Source organism: Poecilia latipinna, unplaced genomic scaffold (genome assembly GCF_001443285.1).
Source record: "Poecilia latipinna isolate Pla-1442-1.1 unplaced genomic scaffold, P_latipinna-1.0 Scaffold1515, whole genome shotgun sequence".
Classification (NCBI taxonomy): domain Eukaryota; kingdom Metazoa; phylum Chordata; class Actinopteri; order Cyprinodontiformes; family Poeciliidae; genus Poecilia; species Poecilia latipinna.
In genome coordinates, this window is record NW_015114131.1 from 203076 (window position 1) to 215229 (window position 12154).

General features: G+C 39.5%; 1 protein-coding gene and 1 long non-coding RNA gene across 2 annotated transcripts in view; both read left to right on the forward strand.

The window, feature by feature from the left end:
• Positions 1-9033, forward strand: part of LOC106963260 (kinesin-like protein KIF2A) — a 28232-nt gene extending 19199 nt beyond the window's left edge. Inside the window, exons 6-21 of the mRNA XM_015058075.1 lie at positions 270-370; positions 744-839; positions 1049-1103; positions 1655-1817; positions 2588-2678; positions 3178-3241; positions 3319-3410; positions 3496-3638; positions 3723-3927; positions 4596-4706; positions 4784-4851; positions 5408-5497; positions 6372-6516; positions 7378-7479; positions 7621-7756; positions 8469-9033. Of these exons, the coding sequence (XP_014913561.1) occupies positions 270-370; positions 744-839; positions 1049-1103; positions 1655-1817; positions 2588-2678; positions 3178-3241; positions 3319-3410; positions 3496-3638; positions 3723-3927; positions 4596-4706; positions 4784-4851; positions 5408-5497; positions 6372-6516; positions 7378-7479; positions 7621-7756; positions 8469-8554 (1748 nt within the window). The 3' untranslated portion in view covers positions 8555-9033. The remainder of the gene's footprint in view (positions 1-269; positions 371-743; positions 840-1048; positions 1104-1654; positions 1818-2587; positions 2679-3177; positions 3242-3318; positions 3411-3495; positions 3639-3722; positions 3928-4595; positions 4707-4783; positions 4852-5407; positions 5498-6371; positions 6517-7377; positions 7480-7620; positions 7757-8468) is intronic.
• Positions 9034-9056: 23 nt separating this feature from the next.
• LOC106963264 (uncharacterized) lies at positions 9057-10627 on the forward strand. The gene is made up of 2 exons (XR_001428159.1): positions 9057-9527; positions 9685-10627. It is a non-coding gene; the product is annotated as an uncharacterized LOC106963264 (long non-coding RNA).
• The last annotated feature ends 1527 nt before the right edge of the window (positions 10628-12154 follow it).

A 12154-nucleotide genomic window follows, 5' to 3' on the forward strand; every position in this document is an offset into this window, starting at 1 on the left:
TTATTCTGGATCATTTATAGCAAAGGATGCATCTGCAGCTAAAATTATGTCTGACATCAACATGTCAAAAGCTTTGCTGTTGTGGTGACTTCCTGGAGGCGGGGTTTCAGAAAGAGCAGGAGCTTCTTAAAGAGACAGAGGCCTAATTGTTTTTAAATTATATTTTTAGAACAATTACTTGGAAAATACATAATGCTGCCCTTTAAATAAATGTTAAATAAAATAATAAAGACTAAATAAAATGAAATTCATTGATTTGTCGTTTCCAGCACGAAGGAAATCCAACTGTGTGAAGGAAGTGGAGAAACTGCAGGAGCAACGAGAGAAGAGACGTCTGCAGCAGCAAGAGCTCAGAGAGAAGAGGGCGCAGGTGAGCACAGAACACACACACACTCACACACATTCATTCACCGACAGTTGATTAGAGACGTGGAGCAAAGAGGAAGGTTGTGAAGGAAGGATTCTTTCTGTTTTACTGGTTTAAACAAATCTGTTCCTTATTTTCTTTCTGCTTACAAAGAGAACTGTTGAGACAGAACTTCTAGACAGAATCAGGACTGATAAAACAAGTGGACTGATTTAAAGAAAATCTACTTAAAGTAGACTAGTAGACCAGAGTCTACTAGTCCTGACATTCAAAAACCATTGCAAAGTTAATAAAAATAAAAAAAAAACATATTTTTATGGCAGTAAGACATGCTGATTTCTTTGTTGTGGTTTTTCTCCTTTCTGTCTCACTGCAGGAGGTCGACGTCAATCTACCCAACTATGAGATCATGTGCATGATCAGAGACTTCAGGGCCAGCCTGGACTACAGACCTTTAACTTCCAATGATGCTGTGAGTCAGAAACACCGCACAGGTTGGGCAGGGAAAGCAGGAGCTGCTGCAGATATGGAGGCAGAGGATGAACAGAGGAAAAGAGGCGGTGGAGTAATTCTAAAGGACAAAATAGATTCAAGAATGAAAATGATTTCAAGGAATAATAGATGAGGAAAATGAGGACAAAAACAGAGGAAATTAAATGGAGAATGATTTTTCTGTTTCAGATTGAGGAGCACAGGATCTGTGTGTGTGTTCGCGCTCGTCCCCTAAATAAAAAAGGTAAGATGAGCGTGTTCAGACCGTTTTATAATAAACTGTGTTACCATGTCTGAGTTAATAGTTAAGCCTTGTGCTGTAGCTGAGCTTCAAACCAACAATCAAGCTCGCACATGATTTCACTAGAGACAGGAAGCAGATGTTGTTGCCATGGATACTGCGTTCTGTAGACACTGAGGAAAAAAAGCTCTCGATACAGGACAAAGAAATGACAGTTTGTAATGAAATACATTCTCCTAGGTGATAGTCATCATGTCATTCACATGGCCTGCTATGAGATTCACATGGTAGGATAATCATGAGTAAAAATGTTGCAGCTTATGAATCACAATATTGAAAATAAAACATTAACACATACTGCTTTTATTTAAAAAAGAAAAACAACAATAATCCTTACTGCTGCTGCTACAACAATGTCCTCATTGTTTCAGTTCTAACTGATGTTGTGAATGTGACATTTATTATTTCAATCCTGATTCATATTTGACACAAAAGTAAACAACAAGGACTTGTTAAATGTATGTGTGTAGTCAAAGCCTGTGCTCCCTCCTCAGAGTTATCAGTGAAGGATCTGGATGTGATCACCATTCCCAGTAAGGATGTGGTGATGGTCCATGAGCCGAAGCAGAAAGTGGACCTGACCCGCTTCCTGGAGAACCAGACGTTCCGATTCGACTACGCCTTCGACAAGAGCTCCACCAATGAAATGGTTTACAGGTGTGTCGGGGCTTTTTTTTCATAGCCAGGCGTCCATCAGACAGTCCCTGCAGGTGATTGTTTTTTGGGGGGAGTTTTACAATCGATATCGTGGATTTTGTTTAGAAATATTTGCATGGATGAATTTTGCGATATTTATTTCAAGCTAAAACCACTCCGACATCTACATGAAGAAAAAGTAACAAGCAGACAGATCGAACACTTAGACATTTTTATTCTTTAAAGAGCTTAAAGGCAGCAGTGTAGAAGAAGTAAGAAATATTCCCACCTGCTGGTGGGAATTAGTCACTTAAACTCAATAATTTTGACAATTTTTTGTGAAAAAATTGCAATAAACAGATTTGCATGTGGTGATTTTTTAAATTTTACGCAAATTTCCGCAATGATGGAATCACGAAAAACTGGAGGGACAACTGGACAATTTCAGATTTCTAAGTTTGAAAGTTTTTTGACTTGCAAAAATACAACTTTGCTTGAAAAGGGTAAACCTTCCTGACTGCAACGGATGATTCAGTATGTTCGAATGCTCTCCATAATTTGTCTCAATTGATTTTAAACACCCCACCGGTGAGAAGGACAAACTATAATATTTACATTCCTGGGGAATATTTAAATAATAGCTATTAGAACAAGTGTGGTGCATTTGCTAGCCAGAAAAAAGCCAGATTTTTGAGATTCGCCAATCATTGGAATATTTTCCAATTCGGGTCAACAGAGAAGTTCTCAGGTTTGTATTTGTTTTGCTGCTAACATGTTCTTCTCTGCTGCAGGTTTACAGCCCAGCCGCTGGTAGAAACCATTTTTGAGAGAGGGATGGCCACCTGCTTCGCCTACGGACAAACAGGAAGTGGAAAAACACACGTGAGGGCTTTCATGTGAACCTGAAATAACTACATTATTTTAGTCAGCGATTAGTCTATCAGTTATTCCAACGACTGATCAATTATTCTGGTGATTAATCGATTAATTGTTGTGACGATTAATCAGATAGAAAAAATTGGCACATTCTGTTGATTTCTAATCAAAGCATTTTTCATACAATAATAGAAAAACATTAAAAGATGCCACTTGATGAGTTTAGGGTACAACATATTTACAGACAGGATTTGTTTTTATTGCAAAATATAATTTTTTTTAATTACAATTGTAGTTTACAACTTAATCACTGCTCTGAGTGAGTGAGTTTTTTCAGCAAATAGCCTTTTTTAAGCCTGTATGATGAATTTTATGATTACTTAACAACTAAACTAGTTGACGATTATCTGATCCATCATGATTGATCCGATTAATCATTTCAGCCATATTCACAACAGTTTCCCTCTCATATTTTTCATTTCTGTTGGAATGTGTGTGATTCCAGACAATGGGAGGAGACTTTTCTGGGAAGAACCAGGACTGCTCAAAGGGCATCTACGCACTGTCGGGTCAGTTTCTCCTGTTTCACTGCTGCGTTAAACATTTCTTCGAATTAACTGGGTTTTATTTCTCATTCTCACGGCAGCCAGAGATGTTTTTCTCATGTTGAAGAAACCCGTTTATAAGAAATTGGATCTGCAAGTTTTTGCCACATTTTTTGAGATTTACAGCGGAAAGGTTAGCGTCTCAACAACCAAAGAGCTGACTGAACCCAGAGCGGCGGAGCGGCTTAATTACACAGTACCTCTGCTTGTGTTCAAAGGTGTTTGACCTGCTAAACCGCAAAGCCAAGCTGCGGGTCCTGGAGGACGGGAAGCAGCAGGTGCAGGTGGTGGGGCTGCAGGAGAGGGAGGTGAAATGCACTGAGGACGTCCTCAAGCTCATCGAAATGGGAAACAGCTGCAGGTGAACGCCAGAGGAGTTTAACTCTGAACCAAACGTTGCAGTAGTTTGTTTAGAAAATATCTGACAGAGAGTTTGGGTTTCCAGGACTTCAGGTCAGACCTCAGCGAACGCTCACTCCTCTCGGAGCCACGCCGTGTTCCAGATCATCCTGCGGCGGCGGGGGAAGATGCACGGGAAGTTCTCGCTCATCGACTTGGCGGGGAACGAGAGAGGGGCCGACACGTCCAGCGCCGACCGGCAGACCAGACTGGAAGGAGCCGAGATCAACAAGAGCCTGCTGGCGCTGAAGGTCAGCAAGCCGCTGCTCCAGACGCCGCTGGCTAACCTGATTAGCTCTAACAGAGCCAGAGCAGAGAGGATTCATATGGAGGGCTGCTCTGTGTCACTGACATGCTGGCATTCAGGTTCCTCTGAGCACATTTACTGTAAATGCTGCAGCATCAGCAGGATCTATATTAAATAGAAACATTTTTAATTACATTAGTATTGGGTTTATGTCTCTGCGGAGGACAGGGGCAGTTTAATATGAACAGTGATGTTTTAGTAAGGAGCAGAGCTTCAGCATGACAATAGTGTTTTCCTACGTCCAATCAGATCGCTTTTTGAAGCAGAAATGAACCTTCAATGAGCCGAGATTTGTTGCTTGTGCGTCAGATTTACAGGCGTACCAGAAACGGGCTAATACAAAGGTTCTGACCGGAACCTTTTTATGTAAAAACAACAACAACAAAAAAGCAATGAATTGTGTTACATTTTTATAAAATGTTAAAACCTGTGTAATTAATTAAACAACATGAACGTGTAAAAATAAATCTAAGCTAACGGGGAATTAAAAAAGAGACAATATGTAAACTGGAGCAGAGAGTCACCAGCATGCCAGGCTTACTTTGTTCTTCTTCAGTCTGTATAGTTACAATCATTTTGAGTGAATTTGGGTTTGCTGGCCTCCTGCTGTAGGAATGCATCCGCGCCCTGGGCAGGAACAAACCTCACACTCCGTTCAGAGCCAGCAAGCTGACCCAAGTCCTCAGAGACTCCTTCATTGGAGAAAATTCAAGAACATGCATGGTGAGACATCAGGAGCAAAGGACACTGCACCCGCTGCTGTAAACACCCATAGCATCATCATGATTCTCTGTCTCCAGATAGCAACCATTTCTCCTGGGATGGCCTCCTGTGAAAACACATTAAATACTCTGAGATATGCCAACAGGTAAAATAAGTTTCCTTTGATTAGAAGACATTCATTTCAAATGTTTTTATGATTTTTAAGAAACTAGCAGAGGAGGGTGGAGCAGCCAAAAATTAGACTTGAGTAAAAGTAGCACTAGTTCATATTTTTACTCAAGAGAAAGTAGCTGGGAAATGACATCAATAGACAGATCAGAGTATAAAGTTATGTGGACATTTTGGCGTATCAAAACCAAAATGAAAATAATTTATTGCAAAATAATAAAAAATCTGGCAAACAAAACAATTTTCCACAACAATTTCTGTCAATATTAAACTTATTTTATTTTATTTTATTTTTACAAAATTAAAAATACAGATTAAAGATAATAAGAGAAATATTAATAAGAGAGCATGAAGAGGCACATTCACAACCAGCTGCCGTCTGTCTGTCTGTCCGCAGCCTCAAATACTGAACATCTGCTGTCAATATGGCTGCTCTGCTTATTATTTAATGCAACAGTTTGAGGCTGTAAACAAACTAAATATGTCTGACCTGAACATGATCCTCCTCTCTCCTCTGCCTCTTCTGTCTGCAGGGTGAAGGAGTTTGGCATCAGTCCGTCAGACATCCCCTTCTCTCAGGGAGGAGGCGGAGGCGGCCGCTTGGAGCTCTCACCCACTTATGAGTACGATCGCTGCACCCATTTACGTCACGCAAAACATTTCCCCCAAAGAAACATTCATCTGTCTTCTCTCTCCAAGGGAAGCAGGGTAGACATGATGCCTTCATGGTCACACATCTGAACAGGCTGCTATTGTTATTTAAGACATCAAGAAAACAACTCAAAGTGGCAATAAAACTGGTTCACTGTGGAGAGAATCAGCCACGCTGTGATGTCTAATAGTTTCTATGGTTGTTACCTTGGAGACAAATGTCCGAAACAAAGGATCTGCCATTTACAAGCTGCTAGTTGCTTCTTTTTTCACTAATTCTAACCAGATTTTATATTTTCCTTCCACTTTTAAACACAGTAAAAGAGACCGAAACTACTCATAAATGATGTGTTTAGTGACCGTTAGCTGAATGTGATTCAAAGCCGTCCAAAATGTTGAAATGTCAGTGATTTACCAAATCGCCTTGACAACGTGTTCTTGCTCCTTTTGGCTTTTTTGTCAAACTGTAATGTTTTTTTTATTTAGAGACATTTTTTTGTGAAAGAAGATGCTTTCACTAACACTAAAGTAACGACAAGATCCTGTTAGTGAAACATGGTGGTGATAGAGCTGGCTGGAAATGGAGCTAAATCTGAAAAGTGCGGCATGATTTTCTGTTTAGCTATCTCAGTCAAATCGTTGCAGATCAGCTATAGTTACTGAGACGCTTCTTTTGGTCTCTTAATTCAAAAGAATGGGGGAAAAAAGTCAAATCTGTTTTAAACTTGCGTTATGTTATTACTAAAGTGATTTAACTGATTTATTTCAAGATCTCGCCTCTTAACTTGTGCCTTGAAGCCCCTCCTCTTCCTCCTGACGCCTCTGTAAGCTGTGATGTGTTGTCAGGATGAAGCAGCTGGTGGTGGACCCTGCAGCAGCTCTGGACTGCCACCAGGAGGGGCACATCACCCAGCTGGAGGTCCTGGAGGCCCAGTGGGGGGTCGGCAGCTCCCCGCAGAGAGACGACCTCAAGCTGCTCTGCGAACAGAACGTAAGCAAAACGTCACAAACCACAGAAGAAGAAGAAGAAGAAACCAAGAAAGTAGAGACAGTAATTAAAAGTAAAAGTCTTTGGCTCTGAAGCATGAGGAAAATACCGCAGATCACCAAGTAGATTCATATTCAGACTTTTAATCACTTCAGATTACACACTGTAAAAAAAAAAAAAAAACATCAAACTGTGGTGGCCAGAATTTTACAGTATAAATAAAATTCTGGCAAACACAGCCACCGGTGTATATATAACTTTATTTATAAAAACACAATACAGTAACATTAAAGTCTATATGATCAAACACACGATGCATCTGGAAAGTATTCGTAGTGCTTCACGTTATGTTTTGTTCATTTCTTTCCTCTTTCCTGGAAAAAGTTTTGTAAGATTTTCATTAATTTATTCTATTTATTTATTTATTATTTGGTTTATTAATGAGGGTCCATCTGAAAATATAGTATGAGTTTATGGGGTAGGAGTTCATAATCTTAATTCTTTTCGAGCAAGTTAAGATTATTGTGGTACAAAAATATGTTTTCATTCCTCGTTCATCTGTGTGATTTTATACTTCTTTGTTTTTGAAAATGCTTGAATTTCAATTTGGTGTTTTCAAGGTTTGGGAAGTGCTTGATTTCTGGGTAAAGTCCTTGAAAGTGCCGGATACTCAAACTGCACAGTTTTGTAATGAGATGCAAAAACGTTATTTACAGTTGAGACCAGATATTTTTATACACCAAATAAAAAGACACACACTTTTTTTTCTCACAGTCTGAAGTTAAATCAGAGTTTATGTCGGTCAGAATGACCAAAATGATTTCATGTGAGACAGAAAGGTCTCTGTCTCCTGCTTGTTTTTAGGAGGAGGAGGTTTCTCCACAGCTCTTCACCTTCCATGAAGTCGTGTCTCAGCTGGTGGAGATGGAGGAGCAGGTGCTGGAGGACCACCGGGCCGTGTTCCAGGTACGGCAGTGCAGGCTTCAAGAGTTTTGATGTTTTTCTGTAGGGGGAAAAATAGAGGATAAATGTTAGGATTTTCATGTAATTACTGAGTCTGACCTGTAGATGTCAGCAGAGCATCACAGTGCAGTTTGCTGTTGCCAGGAGTCGATCCGCTGGCTGGAGGACGAGAAGGTTCTTCTAGAGATGACGGAGGAGGTGGACTACGACGTGGAGTCTTATGCAACCCAGCTGGAGCAAATCCTGGACCAGAAGATCGACATCCTGACCGAGCTGAGGGGTAAAACGCAACGTCAGCGCTGTTATTAAACACAGTTCACCCGACTCTAAGCTAGAGACAGATAATATCTTATCGGTATCGATACTGAAACAAATTCAAGATCGGGCATCAGTGCAAATGTGCCCAATCCATAGGGGTAGATCTATTCAATCTAATTCTATGCTCTGTCTTCTGAGGGTGTTTTAATAGTTGAACATTTGCTAGAAACTAGACTAATCTTGTAAAATTTTCAGAGAAAAAACATTGAAATATCTGAGCTTGAAAAGTTGAAAAAATCCAGCTTTTGAAACGTAAACATTTTTGACTTGAAACTCAAATTTCAACAATTTTTTTTCCCGCAAAAATTTCTGAGATTAATCTCAAAATTTCAGACGTTTTTTCTGGCAGATTTTCAATTTTTCAAACTCAAAAATTTCTTTTTTTTTTTTTTTTTTCTAGAAATGTTCTGAGATTAATCTCTCAGTAGGTCATACTAAACTACCAGGAGTAAAACATTAATAAATTTGTATATAAATAAAAAAGACTCCTAGATCTCTGGATTTCTAGATTTCTAATAATGAAACCAGAAATAAACAACACCTGATAATCTTGGCATCGAATCAGTTTCTATACGGTTTCCATAAATATTTTCATTCTAACTCTCTGTGGGATTTTTTTTACCCATTTTAAACTGTGTAACTTTTAGAATTCATGATTTTATTCCCTCTTTCAGATAAAGTCAAGTCCTTCCGCTGTGCTCTCCAAGAAGAAGAACAAGCTAGCAAACAGATAACCCCCAAGAGGCCTCGAGCGCTCTGAAGCAGCCATGATGAGGTCACTGTACACACAGGAACAGACAAACTGAGAAATGTTTTGACCCCTCTGCTGGTCATGCATTTCATTCCCCCTCATCCATCCGTCCTGTTAAACCAAAGAGCAGACGTGCTCTTCCATCCCCACCCTTCAGTGTCTCAACAAGGTTTGTATGGAAGGCCGATTTGGAATTAATGCACGAACTTTCCAGCATCACCTGGCATCAGAAAAAGCCATCAAATGTGGAACCTGCTGTTTATTTAGCGCCACTTCCTGTTCAACATCTGGTTGTCAAAAAGTAAAACACATCGAAGGTTTATCATTCACCTGGTGATGCTTAGCAACGGGTAATTAGTAACTCCGCCCTCTCGTGTTGACATCCAATGAAGATGTCTGAACCTTCAGCGACACATCCTGCATGTTTTAGTTCTCTCCCTGGTGGTAGTAACAACCTTTTCAGCATATCAATGTTCCCCTTAGGCCTCTAATGAGCCATCATTTGATCCAGGTGCGCTAAACCAGGGAGAGAACTAAAACATGCAGGATGCCGGCCCTCCAGGACCGACTTTGGACACCCCTGCAGTAAAGTGTATTGGCTTTTAATGGCTTTTACAGTAGTACTAAATGCTATGCTTGCTAATGGGGTTTTAGCCTTTATTTTAAGGAAACTCTGTGTTTCAGTAGTTTTTTCAGTTTCCTGGAAGTTTGTTCCAAATTTGTGGATGCACTGAAACTGAATGCTGCTTCTCCATGTTGGTTCTGACTCTGGGGACACAAAGTAACTCTTGTTGTGACATTAGTCCTCTAATCCTGGAAATGTCCTTCATCTGATAGAAGCCCGACTTTGTAACCGTCTTTATTTGACGCTGAAGGTTCAGGTCCATCACTACATCAGCTGTGATAGTTGGAGCCGTGTGCCGACTCTTGATGCTTCCTCTTTAGGTTCAAAAATAATTATTTCAGTTTGGTTTGTGTTCAGGTGAAGACATTTATGACACATCCATTCATTGATTTGTTCTGTGCCTCTGCACAGTGTTTAAATGAGCTGATAATAACCCAGTGACATTGTAATGTAGAGCTGTGTATCATCTGCATAGCTATGGTAATTAATCTATTACTAAATTCTGATGTTGCAGGAGCCTGTAGATATTTAATGGAAGATCACATGTGGTTCCCCAGAGATGACTTCTGTCCACTCCGACGAAAATTATCTAAAGAAATCTCTCATTAGTCTGTAAGTTACTTATGGTGAATTTCTGCTTACATTAATATTACAGCAGAACAACAAATTTAAAAAGTGCTTAAAAGTAATTTTAAGCAGCCTCATTGAATCACATATTATTTATTAAGATGACTTTGTAAAGGAAACAATAAACTTTATGAAGAAATTAATATGGCACAAATTTTCTGTCTGCTGTAAAACTATTGTAGATCAGTGCTCGACTTAAAAGGTCTGGTTTAGCTCCAGGGGACGGAGTTACAAATTAATCGCCATTTGGTGTTCGTTTAGCGTCACTGGCTGGCCGCGATATACTTTTTGAACGCAAGGTGGCGCCTATTGAACGTCGTTAATCATTGATAAACGGCAGGTTTCCTCTTTATCCCGGTTATTGAACGATCCTGTGACGCTGAGAAGCGGGCTAATTAATTCCAATTCTGCCCGTCGTGGTATTTGTGTGCATACGTCACAAGCGCTACGTTTAAGAACAATTAAATGTGAATACGTTTTTTCTTTTGAGAAAATTTTTTATATGGTCAATCATAGCTTATCTTTACTACTATTACTGTCAAGCTGTTGTTTTTGGCCAATTTTATAAACAGCGTTTTGCCATTTTGTGCAATATGTGGAGGATTCCCTTCCTGCTCTTCCCGTCATCTCAGCTCGGGGCAAACACTGACGTGGTGTGGAAAACGAGCCACTGTGTTTGTGACGACACGGTGTGTAAAAAGGTTTGACTGAAACTAAACTGACCTTAACTAAGCTAAAGGGGGCGCTGTAATCAGAGACGCCACCTGCAGGACATTTCTGAAAACAAGTTTTTCTTTTGCCAAAATAATAAAAAAGACTTCTTCTTGTTTGTTGTACGTGTCCATTTTTAAAAACATTTTTTTACATAAAATGCCTTTTAATGTGTGGGAGCTAATAAACTATTAGCTGTTCAAGTTGTTCCCATCTTTGCTTTAAAAAATGCTGGAGAAATCTTTGAACAGGTTTGTGAAAGCAATAATCTCTTGGTTTGTGTCTCCTGTCTGACTGAACAACTTGAAAAGTTTTATTCAGAAGCCCAAACTGCTCCTCGATGGCTAAATAAAGCACATTTTAACTTTTTCACAAACAACAAATCTGAGTGAAAGCACAAAATGTCAATTTCATTCATAAGCGACAGGTTTTTTTCCCCATATCTATATTTTATTGAGGAATGGAGCAATGTTGAACAACATAATTGCTGTATTATTAATAATAATATTGTTGTTATTAAGTGGTTCCAATTTGACAGAGGACATGCAGCAGATTGTTAAACAGTTCTCAATGGGTTTCCATGCACGTACTTGTGACTGGTAAAAGCAGTCTGTGGTTATAAGTCAGGTTTTCTGTAAAACACTCCAGGTTGAAAAACTGTTTCATGAAATCCTATAAAATGCTAAAGATACAGCACAAGCCAACAGCAGGTTTCAATACAAAGAGTTGTGTGCAGGTGGTGTGTCCGGTTCGTCCAGTAGCTTGTGTCGTGGTAAACTTTGACCTCTGGTGGAACCAGAACGATGCACAGGGAAAAAAAACTCAGAAACCTTCCGGGCTCCACTGCCTTAATGAGCCAAACGGACAGAAACAAATGCTACATATTTCAAATATATTTTTACCTGAAATTTCCAGAACAACATCATGACCCTTAACTAAAATAAATAACTCTCAGCCACTGAGGTTCTACATGTACATCTTTACAGTATTTACACAGACACATCCATTATGAACGGACACTCTGACCCGGCTCAGCAGCCAAAGGGGGATTATTTGGTTTGGGTCCAGAAATCTGAAATGTGTGGCAGAACAAATGTTGATTATCAGTCTGAGTTAATGAAATATAGAGGCAAACAGAGGGGATGCTGTAGGTCTGTGTGAACGTGACTGGAGCTACATTAGGCATGGGCCAGTATGAGATTCTCACAGCATGAAAGGTTTCAGTCATTTATACAATTGTAATGACATGATTTGGGCCGATGCCGACAATATTCCTGATAATGGATATTTACCAATTTTATATATATCATAAATGTATTTAACTAGCCTTTTGACACCTTGAAAAAAAAAACTACAATGTTGACTTTATCACTACTTCTCTGCTTCAGTCAAACAAATACAAATAACCACCATCTTCCAGTCTCCCCAAGACAGAAATAAATATCGGTTGTCAATAACGGGCCAGTTTTATTTATTGGACCAATATGGTAAAAAACTATTATTGGCTGATACTGATTGAGCCGATACCGATATGCTGAAAAAAATGACTAATATCGGCCAATGCCAACGGTGCATCCTAAAAACTGTTAGTTTTATTTTTACTTGAACTTTGCTACACTGTGACATTGGTAACCGGCCCATGCCGA